Raw genomic sequence first — 17,473 nt, 5'->3', positions numbered from 1 at the left:
GGTATCTAAATTCAGTGGACTAACCAGTCCACAAGGGAGCATTCATTCAAAATATCACACCAAATGAACACATTTGCAGCCCCCACCTTTCTTGTTTTATTTTCGCTACAGGTTCTGCCTCCCCACCTCCCAAACCATAGCTTCTTCTCGATTGAGGTTCTCCCCAAACAGATGTGCGGAGAGTGTGGGGCTTATGTATTGGGAAGCAATATAACTACTCCCTGCCTAATTACATTGTTAATCTTGCCTAAGCCTCGCCCATGGGAATCCCAAATGGGGAAAACCCCACTCCATGAGACCTTGTGCTTTTTAAAAACAAGACTATAAACATGCTTGACCAGAGCCATTGATGGAAGAAACAAAAATATATGGATTTAATTCATGGCTGACTCTGATTAGATACGAGTTGGGTATAAGAGAGCAGATGGAGGGAATAACTACAGACAGTGCTGTGCTGGAATCTGTCCTCCAGTTTCTCAAATGTCTTCTTCCCCTTTGAGAGAGGCTTCCATTTTTCTGCGTTCTCAGATGGTACTTCAGAATTTCTTTAGAATTTCTGTGGGGGTGCATTTTCAGCTTTCCCAATTCTTCCAAGGTGGCCAAGAGGGGTATATGTGTTTTTTACTTTTGGGCAAATCTTTCCCCAGTGCTCTGGGGGGGGCCTTCCTGGAAGCTTGTGGGCACCAGTCACAAAATGGCTGCCATGGGGGCATGTCATAACACAAAATGGCTGCCACATCTAAAACAGCAGGGAAGGAACCAGGACCACAAAATGGTGCAGGCATCCCTTTCCCTCACTTTCCCCTCAGTTGGGTAGGGATGGAAGACCACCAGCACACTTGCTTACAAAGAGAAGCCCTTTCCAAATTTCCTCTGTTCAGAACAGAAGGGAAAGAAGATGTCTAGCCCTGGCTTCTAGTGAAATGTAAGGGGACGTGTTCTGTGTAGGAGAGATCAAGCCAGATCAGAGAGGAGCTGAACAAGAAGAGCACAAGTCTCTTACGCATTGTGGGGATGTTTACTGAAACCTCTTGTGGGCCCCACAGAAGGGACTGGTGGGCGCAGAGGAGCCCATGGAGCCCATTGCCAAGCAACAGTGCAGGGTATCCAAAGAGCTAAAAGAAGTACGGTTTGGCATCTCTTGGGCTTTGTTCCAGAGGCAGAATTTGATGGAACTAGCTTCGGTTGTGATAAACGCGATGAAACACTCCATTAGAAACATATGGCGTAGAATAGGCTTGCACAAAACTTGAGGCTGCACAGTGAATGCAGCCTGCTAACTATGCATTGTGGCCTACATTTCTCTGTTCTTCTTCCCTGCAGGCAGCAAAGAACGGGAGTTTTCACGAGTCCCTGGTAGACCACCATATACAACTGCATTTAACTTGATAGGCCATTAGATGTATAGACCTGGCTTGGGGTCTGTACCATGAATTCTTTCTGATGTTCTAGCACTCTTCTTTATTCTGGCAGTTTTGTTAATTGATTGAAAAGCATTTTGAAGTATTGGTTGACCAAGAATGCTGTCGTAATTTTGTAAATTTGATGTAGCTTTTGTTTTTGTAGGAAATGGAAAATTGCTCAAACCATGTTGTAGATATCGGCTCTGATTCCAAGATGGTGATGATGACTGTTCATTTAAATAATCCATAATGCAATCAACTAAAGGGTTAATATATTCTCTTGAATATATTAAACATTTTTTTAAAAAAAAACAACCCCAAAAACTTTCTGCACCTTCCAAACCTGCAAATGGTGGCATTATCATAAATGTCACTTTGACATCCATGTAACCACACTTAAATGTCAGACCAGTTTGAAAGCTTTCTTTAAAGTCTTTAAAGAAGCGTATTTTGAGACATAGCTCAGTCTTCAGTGTGGTTTTTCAATCTCTCTGCTGCCATGAAAATTAAATGTATCTTTTGCAGCAAAGTGGCCTTCGTTATGTCAGGTTGATATCTACCAGTGTGAATTTATTTGAGCAAGTGTATGACAGGAGATGCATGTGTTCTGCATAGTGACTTGCCTCGTTAACAAGACTATGGATTTGGTGCATATCATTTTTAGATTTTCTCATTGTGGAAGGTTTGCTTGGTGTACTTAGTGAGGAAGTGGGGGGGGGGTAAAAGTATTAAATGAGTAGTAGCTGGAGCCAGACTTGCCAATGGACTGTGTTCCATTGCCAGTGTTGAAGAAAAATTCAGCAGCCTGCCTGGTCAGCATCTGTATGTGGAATGGACCAGGGCTGCCATCTTGTTTTCTGCCTCAGGCAACAAAATGGGGCAGCCCTGGTCATAGTTAGATGAATATAATACATAGAGTGTCAGACATCTTTCACTGAGCCAAACTACACACATTGTCATACCCTTGGGGACATATTCATGCCAGCCCAGATGTAGGACCCAGCCTGTTTGTCCCTGCTTCCACCTTCCTTCCTTCCTTTCTTCCTTCCTTCCTTCCTTCTTTCCTTACTTGTCATTCATTTCTTTCTTGCCTTCCAGCCCTTTTCAAAAGTTTCACAACAGCTGCTGTAGTATCATTATATTGAGTGACTTATACAAATTCTTGCATTTTACCACTGGAGGTGAATTAATTTAGGAGAATTGCTAGGATTTATGTTTCTTTTATTACACAGAGAGAATAATTGAAGACCATGAAATGATGATTGAAATCCAGTCAAGATGGGGAATTGAAGAAGGCAATAGATTTTATTTTAGAAAAAATTATGCCAAATACGAGTTCTTCAAAAACCCTGAGGTAAGTCATGACTGTATATTGATTTGATTCAATTACTAATCCTTAATATTTAGGGTGGCTAGTCATCAGTTATGGCACCCAGTTAAAACCAGACTATTGCCAAGAAATGTAATTAACTGTACCATTGCATACACACATACACTCACACCCTGATAACATGGATATAATTCTAGGCTCTGAGGGTCAGCTGAAACAAGTTTATGCCAAATACCTAACAAGGCAACACAGCATTATTAGAATAAGTGGAAGAAGTGGCAGGGCATTTGGGCTCTGTTGAGTTCCTTTATCTTACTTATTGCTGCCGCTGTTCAGTGTTCTCAAACAGAGTATAGCAGGCTTGCAAATAGTTCTGCAAAGCTGTTGCCATTAGTACTACTCCATGCCACTGCCTGAATATTGGGTGGCCACATGAATGTTGCCCCACTCCTTGGCGGGGCCCATATTCAGACATCTCCCCACTTACATGGGGGCTGCATTCCCAGGTACTGCACATGTACATGAAATCATGTATTGTGGGGAACACACTCTTAAGAAGCCTGTAAACAACCTTTAAACCTCTGGAAACCCTTGAAAGTGTTGCAAAGGTTCCTGGGATTGCTAGCTTTTTGTGCCATTTTTGCAGTTTCCCCACTCTTTTCAGTCTGTTTCGCGCCTTTTTTCCAGTTTAAATTGATTTGTTAAATTATTTCCTGGTGCCACGCATAAAAGTGGTTGCAAGCATAAGTGGAGAGACACCTGTACATTCTACCTGAACGTGGCAGCTTTAGATATCTCTTTGAGAAGAAAACCTGATTACATATGGCTCAACAAATCCACACAAGTACTAATCCTCTTAATGTTCTGAATGCCGTGGAAGACCCTCTGTTTATTATCAGGAGTAAAGCATTAAGAACACCGGGTGTTGCCTTAGTCAGATTATTTCTCTAGCTATCACTGTTATCATTCATTTCATTTCTATAGCACTTTATAGATTTAAAATCTCAGAGCAGTTTAGAACACATTAAAACATCAAATAAAACAATCCAGATAAAAACGTCACTGAAGAAACTCAACTGTAAAGTGTAGGCCAGTTTTGTCTACTCTGGTTGTAACCACTGGTTCAGAGCCCAGGCAACTCTCTCTATTTGATCCTTTTAACTGGACCTGCCAGGAATGGAACCTGGGTCTTTCTGCATTCAAAGCATGTGATCTACCACTGAGCTTTGGTTCTTCAGGGTATAAGCAGATGCTGTAAAGGCCTTGTTTTCAGGCAAGGGCAACTACTGATGTTCTTATTTTGCAAGAGGGCTCATAAACAGGGTATAAAGGAAATGAAACCTAGGCCTTCTAACTAAATGTGGTGTGCATCTGTGAATGTTTCCTGAACCCTTCTAGTACTTTTGTTTTTTCTTTAACAGACTTTCTTCCCTGCACACCTGATATCCCTCTCAAATGAGATCAATGGAGCCATGAGCCACACGCAAATACTGCAGGTGAGATGTTGATGTTTTAAAAACAGGACCGCTTAGCTGAGTGTGTCTGAAAATCTTAAGCATTGCCTTTGTTTGACAGAACAATAGGGCTGGCATGGCCCAGCACTGTTATGAACGACATGGTCCCTATTCCCCAAATTTAAGTGCTTTATAAAACAAACCTCCTTCTTCACCCTCACATTCTGCTCTACGGGGAATTCTGGTTTAAGGCTAGCCAGTGATGGCTGGTGCTCATTAGAAATGTTAAGACAGAAATCTGGGTGACCATCAGTGAATGGTATCTTAGTCCATGACAGGAAGAGCCAACTAATTCTAATTTTCTCCTCATCCTCTTTCCGCTACAAGGGGCAACACTGAAACTAAGGAGGGAGCTGACAGGTAGAACCAGTGGCATTGTGTGGAGGCACAAGGGCGGTTAGGGCGTGCAAGATTTCAACACCCAGTGCTGCCGCAGTAGAGTTGCATGCTTGCATCGCTGGGCTCTGTTGAAAATGGCTTCTCCATGTGAACCAGGAAGTGACCTCTCCAGACAACGGAACGACTCTTTCCTTATCTCTGTGGCTGCGATCTCTTCTTGGATGACACGGATGCCATTAGGCAGTTGAACGTGCATGTGTACTCCATCCATTTCCCTCCCACTCCGCTCTGCGCAGCCCTTGGCACTGGTCACCCACGCTACGCCACTGGGTAGTACTGGTCTAAGTAAGGAGGCAGGCAGGTTGGTGGGGCAATGCCCCATTCAGTCTTAATGGACCAGCCTCCAATGAATAGTTTTCACATTATTTCACCACTAGAAGTCATTTGAATAAGATAGCTTATTCCATGTGCCTGGCAATCTGGTTGTTCTCACAGGTGGGCTCCCAGATAGGAGTTGTGAAACAGGTTATGAGATGCATACAGACTTGGTTTCTTAGAAAATATTTTTTTAAAAAAGTTATTACTTCTGTTAGCATCAGTTATTTACATGCTAAAGAACGGGGGCGGGAGGCCCTGGAAAAAGATGTACAGTGGTACCTTGATTTCCAAACTTAATCCATTCCGGGAGTCCGTTTGACTTCCGAAACCTTTCAGAAACCAAGGTACAGCTTCCGATTGGCTGCAGGAACTTCCTGCACTCAAGTGGAAGCCACGTTGGAAGTTCGGCTTTCTGAAAAACGTCCACAAACCGGAACACTCACTTCAGGGTTTGTGGCGTTCGGGAGCCGATTTGTTCGATGGCTAAGCCGTTTGGGAACCAAGGTATCACTGTGCTTTTTGCTGTGAAGATCGGGTCTGTGTTTTTCCACAAAGGGGATATCAAAGGTAAGGTTGGCAAATGGTAGAGCTCAGTAAAACAAGTAAAATAAGAACAATAGCAAAAGCCCTGCTCTGCTGGATCAGAACAGAGGCCCAGCTAGTCCAGCATTCTATTTTCACAGTGGCCAACAAGAAGCCTCTAAGAAGTCCACAAGCAGGACCTGAACAAAACTTTCCCCAGTTGTGACTCCCAGCTACTGGAATGCAATGGCATGAACTTCACTGTCAAGGCTAGTGGCTATATAACAGCAGGCTTAGCGACGCGGGTGGTGCTGTGGGTTAAACCACAGAGCCTAGGACTTGCCAATCAGAAGGTCGGCGGTTCGAATCCCCACGATGGGGTGAGCCCCCGTTGCTCAGTCCCAGCTCCTGCCCACCTAGCAGTTCGAAAGCATGTCAAAGTGCAAGTAGATAAATAGGTACCGCTCCGGCGGGAAGGTAAACGGTGTTTCCGTGCGCTGCTTTGGTTCGCCAGAAGTGGCTTAGTCATGCTGGCCACATGACCTGGAAGCTGTATGCTGGCTCCCTCGGCCAATAAAGCGAGATGAGCACTGCAACCCCAGAGTCGTTTGCAACTGGACCTAATGGTCAGGGGTCCCTTTACCTTTACCTTTTTACCATATCCTTAGTAACATTAGCAGCGTGCAAAGTGTTTTCAGAGTGTATGGAAGCTCTGAGGTCCTTTCACGAAAAGCTTAGCAAAATAGGAAACCAAATAACGTGTTCCGTTTCAGTCAGATTAGCAGCTGAATTCCCACAGGCTTCTGAGAACTCATACTCCTCACCTGTCAGCGCAGTCCGAAGATCTTTCAGAGCTCCCAAATATGCACAGGAAGGAGTAGCTGGATAAAGGTCTGTTTCTGTGGGATTCAAAGTGGTATTTTTTCCCCTTTCAGATGTTTTTAAGTTCCAGTACATATCCTGAAATTCACAGTTATTTACATGCTAAAGAGCAAGGGAAAAAAACCTGGAAAAGGATGTACTTTTTGCTGCGAAGATCGGGTCTGTATTTTTCCACTAAGGGGACGTCAAAGGTAAGGTTGGCAAATGGTAGAGCTCAGTATGCATCATATTCTCTCCACAGTAAGGGATAGTTTTGTCTTCCTTAAGTCCTCTTGAAAAAGCCAAGCTCCCCCTCCCTCAAGTTTTGCTGATGATGCTGAAAAGTGAAGAAGACATTTATGGTGCAGGCAGGCATGGAACGGGCTAGGGGTTTTTGTTTGGTAATATTCGAATAAATGAAAGTGGTTTTTATAACTTGCAGAGTTAACTTGCAAAGTGAATTTTTAGCATGTCTTATTTAAATAGGTAGCTAAACAACTGTAGGGCACTTAGTTGGCGAAGGATAGTATAGGCATTACACTGGTTTTGGCTGTAAGTTGCTCTGAGTTGCCTTTGGCAAAAGAAAGTGACTAACAAATTCACAAGGGATAATAATATATGGGTGTTGATCGAATTTTTTCCACTTCAGAAAAGTAAGTTGTTGCACCTTACATTGAAACACCTTTCTTTTATCATTTAGATGCTGACTTGGGGAATTATATACTTTAAAGAACGGTCTCCCCCCCCCCTTTTCGTGTAAACAATTTAAGATGTCCGTAATAGTTTTATATTGCTCTTCCTTTTAGGAGCCAAGGCACCTGCAGCTTTTCAGTGAATTCAGCAGTAGTGACATATATGTGTCTTTGACAGGCAAAAAGATATCTGGAGTGCCAGTCAGCTATGGGTTCTGCTTTAAGGTAAATGCCTAACCGTTTTGATAAAAAAGAAAACATATTTTTTTGTGGGGAGGGGGAGGATTTTAGTTCCGTTAAAAATTGGCATCAGGAAAAATAATATTGAAATTAAATTATTTTTTAAATGATATTTTGATTATGAAATGGGAGAATTAGTGGCCTTTATTTCAACAGGTATTGCCTTCAAGATATGAATTAATGCTAAAACAATATGCTGTGGCCTTCTAGCCTCAGAAAGCAGGAGGAGCCAGAGACCTGAAACAACTTTATGCAGAAAGTGAACAAAATAGGACCTGCTGGGTGACAGCAATTCGGTTGCTTAAGGTAAATGTCCTCTTCTCCTATTAATTGCCTTCGCCAGTTATTTCTGTATACAAAATGCCTCGTTCTTCTTTTACCGCCTCTGGGTAAAAATGGTATTTTCAATCTCCTTGAGCTCTGTGTTTTCTGTTTTTACATACATACTTTTATACCCCACACTTGCCATCATAAATTTTTTGTTTCCAGGGCAGCTGACAGTGTAGTAAGAAACAATAAAAATAGAAAATGATCAAGCCTATAAACTAAGACAGCAGTCTAAACAGCGACAACCCATGCGACTAGACAGTAAAATAAAAACTTCTCTAAGTTAAAAAGGGTAACCTTAGCGGTTCTTATACCTTATTAGCTGGAAAAAAATGTTATTCCACCCCCTTTTGTGGTTGTGTATGACTCTTAGTTACCCTTTAATGATTAAAGCATACAGACACGACAAATAAAAAGTTTAGTAATGGTTATTATTAATAAAGGGTCTTGAAAGTAAGACCTTCTAACTTCAGTGGGGCTTGCTCCCTAGGAAGTAATTTTAGGATTGCAGCCACACAGGCTTACTTGCCAATACAGGTGAACTTTACAGTACGATTAAGAGGGAAGTTTAGAAATTATATCACATGCCATGCTAAACAGTCCCCCAATCCCCAGGGGAAATTTCCATGGGTTGCAGAGGAAATGGTGAATGGGGCAGATCCAGGGCCATGAACTCTATTTTTTTCCTGGAAGGGGGGGAAAGGATCCAAACCTATATGGCTGGCTACTCTGTTGGAGGAGAATGCTGGCGTAGGTAGACAGCTTGGTCTAATCCAGCTTTTCTGTTCTTAAATATTTTTTAAAACTCCCTGCAAAGGAGTGTCAACATCCTTATCTTGGAAACAGAAAAGTAGCTACCTACTAACTACTTCAAAGGTTGTTTTTTTTAAGGGGGCGGGCAGATTATGGGGAGAGGCAACGTGTGATGGAAATTACCCACTTTGTGTGGACACAATTCACCACTGAGTACTTTCTGATTGTTGATCTTGAAATCCGCAAGACTGTAATAGCTCTTATCCTCCTTCTTTGTTTGTAGTATGGGATGCAACTTTACCAGAATTACATGCACCCCTATCAAGGTAGAAGTGGGTGCATTTCTCTGAGCACACCTGTGGTAAGTACTTCTCAGCTCATATGAAGCAATACTGATCCACAAAACCTGGCCTGCTGCCTTCTCCCAGCCCCCACCCTGCCCCAGTCACCCACTGGGTTTTCCATAGTATTGCAAGAGTATTACATTATGCTGTAATTTGTTCTTAGGGCATCCCATTACCTACAAAGATTAATTTAGTTCATACTATTTTAATTCAGTGTTTCTGTCAAAGATGTTAAAACTAACCGTAGCTCCCTGCTCCCCTTACATGAACCATGCACAGGATCATATGGATCAGTGAGATACTTTTGTCTATTTTGATATGTGCCTGTATCTTAGCAGCTGCTGGAAAAAAGTATTTGGGTTGCTTCTCTATAGAGTGCAATGCAAGCGCTACAAAAGGGGGGGAGGACAGTTCCTATATCTCTGAGCTAGACAAGCTTTGGGGGGGGGGCAAGGCCCACATGTAGTGGTGGGTAAAGGGAGGTACAGTCACACACACACACACACAAAACCTCACACACACGTATAAACACGCACACACAAACTTTCCCCCCTCTTGTGCACACATACAGTGTTTATCCTGCCTCACAGTGCTCCTGATGCCACCAAGATAGTTGTCATTGATTTTGGCTATACAGTGGTACCTCAGGTTACAGATGCTTCAGGTTACAGACTCCGCTAACCCAGAAATAATACCTCAGGTTAAGAATTTTGCTACAGGATGAGAACAGAAATTGCGTAGCGGCGGCGGCAGTGGGAGGCCCCATTAGTTATAGTGGTGCTTCAGGTTAAGAACAGTTTCAGGTTAAGAACGGACTTCCAGAACGAATTAAGTTCTTAACCTGAGGTACCACTGTATGGGGAGCACTGCTGCCGTCGGGAGAGATGTTTACTCTCCCTGTGCCGAAATCAGTGGTGTTACCTGGCTGATTATACCCCAACTGAAGTGATGGCACCTAGTGACCGAGGGCTACATCTAGCTCATGTGTTGCCCACCTGTGCCCTCTGTGTGCCATCTCTCTATTCACTTAGTTACATGGCTCAGAATAAGCTCTTAGAATCCATCACGTTCCAGCAAGAGATAGGGCAAGACCACTTAGCTGCCGGACGTAGATAATTCTTTTTACCACTTTTGCCATCATCCTAATACCATTTAAATAGGTGGTCCTCCTCAGATAGGCGTTTATTTCCTCTTTTGCTTCCCACTGTTGCAGCGGCTGTCAGAAAGTTATCTCGTCCATTTTTATATTAACTACCGTAAAATCTTCCCCATAGATGTACGAGTAGAATTGTTATGGTGTCGAATAAGCAGAGGGCAGAGTGTAAACCCTCTTATATATATGAAATATCTTTTTTTCTGATCTTGATAACTGGATAATCCCTCAGGACATATTTATTGCAATATATATACAGAACACTTTTGCCTTATTCTTAATATAGTTTCCAACTGGCTAATCAATAGATGCAAAGATTATTATTGCTCTGAGACTGGTTCAGGGAGAAGCCAAATGCTGTTTCTAAAACAGAACACTGAGGAGATATTGTGAAATGTTTTGGTCAGTAATGTTTTTAAATGGATTTTTCCCCCCTTTTCCTTTTTGCAGAGAAGTGTTTCAGAGAACTCTCTAGTGGCCATGGACTTCACAGGACATAAATCCAGAGTGATTGAAAACCCCACAGAAGCCCTTTCAGTTGCTGTGGAAGAAGGATTAGCATGGCGGGTAGAAAAAAAAGTTCATTACAATGTTTTTTTCTGTTGGTTTTTTTTCTTTCTTTCTTCTGAAATATTTACGATTTTCTTTCTTCCCACATAGAAAAAAGGGTGTCTGCGACTTGGTGCTCACAGTAGTCCCAATACTCTGCAGAATGTGTCATCGAATATAGGTATGTACCATTCCAGAAGGTCTCATGGAATGCAACACTATCGTCATACACAAAAATGATCCTAATAAGAATTTTCCCTCCCCTTTCTTCCTGACGCTTCAGCCATACACAGTTCACAGCCGTGGTTTCACCATAAGATCTCTAGAGATGAGGCGCACCAACTAATTTTGCGACAAGGACTGGTAGATGGGTAAGAGTTCCAACCATTATTATTGTTATTATTATTATTATTATTATTATTATTATTATTATTTTAAAATTGGACTAACTGTTAACTGCTTGAGCAGTCAAATTGTCCCCATGAGTCGCAATGATAAAACGAAATCAGACATAACAGGCATATGATACGCTAGTGGCTGCCTTGAAAGCATGTGCAGGTAGTTCTAAATTTGGTTAGAGAGTTTGTGGCACCAGCTTGGATGTCGCTACCTTTCTGGATACAGTCGTACCTTGGAAGTTGAATGGAATCCATTCCGGAAGTCTGTTTGACTTCCAAAATGTTTGGAAACCAAAGTGTGGCTTCCGATTGGCTGCAGGAAGCTCCTGCAGCCAATCGGACGCCATTCCGGACGTTCAGCTTCCGAAAATTGTTTGAAAACTGGAACACTCACATCCGGGTTTTGATTGCTCAGGAGCCGATTTGTTCGGGAGCCAAGGCGTTTGAGATCCAAGGTATGATTGTATTTTGTGGTTTCCTAAATTTAGTGTACTTGATCAGGACACTATACTTCTGTTGATGCAGCCTAGAATAGCAACCCACCCTAACAGAACCACTGAGCCTCTCTTGACATGTTTGGCCCTGCCTCTGCATTCCCATTATCTTGCTCGGGAAACGGTGGAATTGGGACCACAAAGTTGCTGAGATAACACATCAATCTTGGATAACTGGTGAATGTTTGGTTTGGGTTTCATTCTTTGGCCACTAGATGGTGTGCTGAAATACAGTGATCTTAAGAGAGGTTGAGAATGCATTTATTTATTGCTGTCACAGTTTTGCCACTTAAGTACCGTATTTTTCGCTCTATAAGACACACCAGACCACAAGACGAATCTCAGAAGCCAGAACAGCAAGAGGAATCACTGCGCAGTGAAGGCAGCAATCCCTCTTGCTGTTCTGGCTTCTGGGATAGCTGCGCAGCCTGCATTCGCTTCATAAGACGCTCACACATTTCCCCTTACTTTTTAGGAGGGAAAAAGCGAGTCTTATAGAGCAAAAAATACGGTAGATAAAATAATGTCACTTTGCCATGAACAAGTATTTATTTCTGCGTCTAAACTTTGATGCTTGTTAGGAAAGCTACAAAACTTTAACAGTAACTCACTGCTACCAGATTTTCATACTTGTTTGATACTTGTTTCTATTCCTTCACCTGCTAGTGTTTTCTTGGTACGGGACAGCCAGAGTAACCCCAAAACCTTTGTACTGTCACTGAGCCATGGATTGAAAATAAAGCACTTTCAAATTGTACCCGTAAGTATAGCCAGCAAGTTTGTGGACCGGTAGTAAATTTTTCCTTCAATGGTTTTTATACTACTGCCAAAACGGTGGCATGCCTCTTGGTAATTCATTCTGTTTCTAATGGCTAAAACCTGCTGCTTACAGTTTTCTGTGGAATAGGGATGGTTTGAGAATTAAAAGCTCTCACACATGAAAATGGAATTCTAATGGAACTCCTCACGATAGTCTCTGCATTTCCTTAAATCCAAATGCAAGTGTGCGTATGTATGTACACAAACACACATTATTTTGAGTGTTATCTAGTTTTAAATTACGGCGTTTTGCACATTTTAATTAATTAATTAATGCAGTATTGTGAGTTTCCTTGTAAGATTTGTTTCCCTCTAAAAGGTAGGATAGAAATCTATTAAATAATATGTGTGTGTGTGTGTGTGTGTGAGAGAGAGAGAGAGAGAGAGAGAGAGAGAGAGAGAGAGAGAGAATATATGAATGTATTGTATACATGCTCTCTTTCAGATTATAGGCCTGTTGTTCTAGTTTTATTTTTCTCCCCATATGTTTTGAGTGTCCTAGGACTTGGTAGAATCTGTTGAGAGTCAAAAGGCAAGCACAACTTCCTTATATTTTATCAGAAAACGGGGCAGGGTTCGTAAGCAAAAGAGGAATGTTTTAAAAACACATTGAGTCAGAATGAACACTCAAAAAAGACAGGTCTTTACCACTATATTAACACAGCAATGCTATAATGCCTGCTTGGAAGTAAGTCCCATTGAAGGCAATGGAGCTTAATTCTAGGTTAAGTAGGTATAGTTAAGCAGCCGAGTTCTGCACCATGAAAGGCTAGAATGGGCGACTGGAAAACATTTGTAAAGCTAAGGACACCCATGTGCTTCATTTGATGCTCCTGTTGGACATGGGGATGGACGAAATGGAGCTATCCAAGGAACGGAGGCCCAATTTTGCGGATGCTGGAAGTCTGCCCTGTGGCTTTCGAGACTTTGCTCATCCCTCCTAATATATTTTCAGCAATATCAGATCTCTGGATAAGCTTCCCGCATTGTGCCATTCTTCTGCCTGGCATATGCAAGGGCTTCCAGAGTTAAAGCAAAGTGTATTCAAATCTATCTCTTTGTTTTCGGATTTATGGCTTACCTCCTTGCCTCAAGGTGAGAAAGGCAAATAATATTAACCAGTAGAACATCACAAAAATGAAGAAGCAAATCAGTGACAATGGGCAAAAACCTTCAAAGCAATATATATCCCCTTCTTTATTATTTGTCTTAGAACTGCAGCCTTTAAGTGATTAGCTTCCAGTGTTTGTTGAGAAGCTACGGCACATCACAGAAAAAGAGGGGCACGTCTTCTTGTTGCCTTGGCAACACAAGGGTGTGCTTCCTTTCCCCTGCCCCCCACGAATGGGCAAATGTTACTCAGCTTTGCAATGCCCCCTCCAAACTTTTTGCAACATGGAGATCCAACATCACAGCCTGCAAATGAGGCTCCAAAATGATGGGAGCTGATCTTCAGGTGTTGGAAAATCTAAAGTCCCAATCTACACTTGGTTCTTAGTGGCAAATGAGTATCCACCTAACCATCATCGCAGAGGCTGGATGAATGAAATAAGGATTGCAGAGCACAATGGAAATTATTGTTGATGTGGTGTTTCCTCTTCTTGCAGTTGGAAGAGGAAGGCAAGCTGTTTTATACGCTGGATGATGGCCACACCAGATTTTCTGATCTCATTCAACTAGTGGAGTTCTACCAGCTCAATAAAGGCATCTTACCTTGCAAGTTGAAACATTACTGTGCCCGAATTGCATTTTAACCAAAATGTTAACACCTCACCAAAGCCTCGTAGGATAGAAAGGCTGAATGTTCCTTTTGACAAAGAAGTTTTGTAAATGAAGGGTGTAAACAAAAAGCCAGTGAATGTAAATTTCAGCTTGCAAAGAAGGATTTGTATTCACCATAGCAAAACAAAATCCAGTACTTTCGTGTTAGAGTTGGCTAATCAACAGTTGATCTTCCACAAAATGAATCTGAAGCTGAAATTGTAACGCTGCAATCCTAGGGAGTATTTTTCAAATGCCAATAAATGTCTTTTTCACTAGTTTCCTTTATCCCTTTCAAGGTGTGTCTCATTTTAAGGCAAATCCTTTTTACACAATTATTGTAAAATATAAAAAAGACGCAAACATGGTGGTGGGGTGCAGTGAGACCAATCGGCATGCCGCACATTTTTTGCACTGTATTTTTGGATTCTGTTTCAAAGTTTGCCAGTTGAATCTTCAACAGATTTGGAAAATGGGGGGAGTAAAGTGACAAAATTTTGGGCAGTAGACTGGCGCACACTTCTGTTCTTTTTTTCATGGAGAGATCATGCGTGAACAGAAGCACACATTTGTGGAAAGGGTGAGGAGTAATGACGTCATCCAATGATGTTCTTTGTTGGGTCACCCACTGCCGCTGGTGTGAATAATAGTGTGACATGCTGGTATATTGCTCAAAAAGCCACAGATCCATAACACAACAAGTAAAGGTAAAGGTAAAGGGACCCCTGACCATTAGGTCTAGTCGTGGCCGACTCGGGGGTTGCGGCGCTCATCTCACTTTATTGGCCGAGGGAGCCGGCGTACAGCTTCCGGGTCATGTGGCCAGCATGACTAAGCCGCTTCTGGCAAACCAGAGCAGCGCATGGAAACGCCGTTTACCTTCCTGCCAGAGCAGTACCTATTTATCTACTTGCACTTTGACGTGCTTTCGAACTGCTAGGTTGGCAGGAGCAGGGACCAAACAACAGGAGCTCACCCTGTGGTAGGGATTTGAACCAGCGACCTTCTGATCGGCAAGTCCTAGGCTCTGTGTTTTAACCCACAGCGCCACCCGCGTCCCTAACACAACAAGTACTACAACAAGTACTTCAGTGTGAAAAGAACGTTAGCAAATGGGACAGAAGCACTCGTATTATATTCAGGGAAACTTAATGCAATATTCCCCTCATCTTTTTTGTTTCTGAAGCATTGGGAGGCACTCTCTTTTTTCCTTCAGCCCTGCGCTATCATTCCCTCTCTTTCCCCCTCCCCGGCCTAGCTCAACTCCTTGTTGCTGGAGATTTCTCTGAAGCCACCAAGACAGGACATAACAGATATATTTAAATACGCACGCAAGCTTTCAGAGGTTAAACACTTGATGGTCTGTGCATAATCAATGTGTACGGTAGACCAATTATGATAGCTTTAATGAAATGCATGAATATTTAAAACTTAATGGATCTGACTTTGTAGTCGGCCTTACAGCCCTTTCTTAAGACATATGAACCAATGGTAAATGTTGGCCTCAGGAGGGCAGCAGCGTGCTGTGGAATTTGTAGAAGGTGCCATTGTTTTCCTGTCAGCTCCCAGAAACAGCTGTGGCTTCCTGGTCTCTGCGCACCTTCCGAAAACCCAGCGCTTTTTCTCCCTATAAATTATTCACTTGTTCTGTACCAATTAGTTCTACCAGTTGCAAGGTTTGTTATCAAGTTAAGCTTCAAGACAGAACCTGAATTCAATGAACGATTAAATATTTATTAACACAGATGATTAAATATGCAGATACTCTGTGAAGCTTGTTCTTGGAACCATTCTATTACCTTTTTCAAAAAATACTAATGATTTGTATAATTAATTTTTTTATATATTAAGTGTGGGGGGGGGAGCCTGAAAGATTTTATAAAAGCAGAACTGAGAGAGTTTTCAGGGGGTCAGAGGGTTGCAGGACATTAAAAGGAAGACTGTGAAATGCTACGAAGGTGGGGATCCTATTCAAGGCCCCAAAGTTAGTTAATGACTGACACACACATACACACACACACTTGATTGTTCTCAGATGAGCCCCTTGGGAAGCTTTCCCTATGATCGGTGCTAATTGTTCCACTGTTTAGCAATTTTTGAAGGTGGCTCATTTCATTCCATCGCAATTCATACTTCAGAGAGGCAAGAGAGAGAGAGAGAGAGATACACTTACATACGTAACAGTACCTACAACTCTAAATGTGTATCTTTTTTTCTGTCACCACCTTAGCTTTTACAAGTAGAAGAATAGTTCTGGGGGATACCAGTTCTTGGAGTGATACAATTTTTAAAAACATGTTAGGAATCCTGTAACACTGCCATATTCTTCTGATCTGTCATAGGTCTTACAAGTTCCATGCTTCGTCTGTCTTGGCAGCTACACCTTCTCATCTCAGAATAAGGTAGAACTATAAGTCTAGTCCTAAGAAAATCAGAATATTTCTTATCAGATCTCAAGGGGAGGGGGAACTCTATATTTTTTACGTTCACAACGGGGTCTGCCAAATTTCCTAGCCTTTATCCCGTCAAGTCACGTGTCGCCAAATGTCTCCTTTAAACCATAATTGCTTTTAACAGGAGCGGAAGAACTCCTGCACCCTTTGAGAAGAGAGAGGGTAGGAAGATTATGGGATGGGGGAGGGAATGCCCTCTCTCAGGCACTTGCAATATCTGTACTGCATTTCACGCTTTGGTTCGCTTCACCATCAACTTTTCGAGAGAATGCTTTGCAAACAGCTGCTAACAGGCGAGTGTCACTTACATATTTTGATTGATTGGTTTCCATTCCAAAGACTTTGGGATAGATCACAGTGCCAGCAACAGACTAGCCTCTCTGCCTTCAGGTTCCAGTGCCAGGAAGACACGAATAGGCTCTTTTCATCCGAGTTTCGTAATGCTGCTGATGTAACAGTATTTGTACATTCAGATATGGAAGCTGTTCTGTTGGTAGCCGCCCAGAGTGGCCGGGGAAACCCAGCCAGATTGGGGGGGGGGGAATAAATAATAACATTATTATTATTTATGGTGACTAGCCCAATAACCATCTACTAGCTGAGGTTAAATAGGAAATAGCATATAGTTTTAAAAGCTGATTTTATGAATTACTAGGCAGCTTAAACAACAGGAATTGCAGGAGGAACAAACAGGCAGTTTTCACAATGGAGGAGAATAGAAAGTGGGCTCCCTCAAAGATATATATTGGAATTGGTGCTATTTCACGTACTCATTCAGAGCCTAATTTTGTGGATGATGCCACTTCCGGGGTGGCGCCACCGGCAATGGCGGACTCCCTCTGAACTGGAGGGACTAGCTCCGCGGGAAACGGGTCTTCTCCGCTCCGGCGAAGCGGGGACCCTTTTAAAAATCACAGGCGGATGAAGCCTGTGACCATGGGACTCGGCGGGCACCATTAGCACCCCCCCAACCCGCTAAGGAACCCACTAACAGGCTCCGAAGTGAAGAGGGGGAAGTGGCGCAGTGCTGTGAGTCAACTGCTATTTCCGTGGAGCGAAGCCGCATAGCCATTGCCGGAGAGCGCTGCCTTTTTCCTGGGACAATTTGGACTTTAAAATAAGCACCCGTGAGTACTTAGACTT

General features: G+C 42.6%; 1 protein-coding gene across 4 annotated transcripts in view; it reads left to right on the top strand.

Annotated features, from left to right (window-relative positions):
• The window catches only part of GRB14 (growth factor receptor bound protein 14), a 51,523-nt gene extending 37,368 nt beyond the window's left edge, over nucleotides 1-14,155 (top strand). For 3 of the 4 annotated variants that reach the window (XM_081007563.1, XM_081007562.1, XM_081007565.1), the window contains 11 exons: nucleotides 2,636-2,757; nucleotides 4,155-4,229; nucleotides 6,422-6,559; nucleotides 7,154-7,264; nucleotides 7,490-7,585; nucleotides 8,643-8,720; nucleotides 10,307-10,423; nucleotides 10,517-10,586; nucleotides 10,689-10,776; nucleotides 11,964-12,057; nucleotides 13,724-14,155. In XM_081007563.1, coding sequence (XP_080863689.1) covers nucleotides 2,636-2,757; nucleotides 4,155-4,229; nucleotides 6,422-6,559; nucleotides 7,154-7,264; nucleotides 7,490-7,585; nucleotides 8,643-8,720; nucleotides 10,307-10,423; nucleotides 10,517-10,586; nucleotides 10,689-10,776; nucleotides 11,964-12,057; nucleotides 13,724-13,870 — 1,136 coding nt within the window. In that variant the 3' untranslated portion in view covers nucleotides 13,871-14,155. The remainder of the gene's footprint in view (nucleotides 1-2,635; nucleotides 2,758-4,154; nucleotides 4,230-6,421; nucleotides 6,560-7,153; nucleotides 7,265-7,489; nucleotides 7,586-8,642; nucleotides 8,721-10,306; nucleotides 10,424-10,516; nucleotides 10,587-10,688; nucleotides 10,777-11,963; nucleotides 12,058-13,723) is intronic. The other variant, XM_081007564.1, reaches the window with a different exon arrangement.
• Nucleotides 14,156-17,473: the final 3,318 nt, after the last annotated feature.

The sequence above is a fragment of the Podarcis pityusensis genome (assembly GCF_964106645.2).
Source record: "Podarcis pityusensis genome assembly, chromosome: 1".
Lineage (NCBI taxonomy): Eukaryota > Metazoa > Chordata > Lepidosauria > Squamata > Lacertidae > Podarcis > Podarcis pityusensis.
This window is presented reverse-complemented; position numbering and strand designations above follow the sequence as displayed.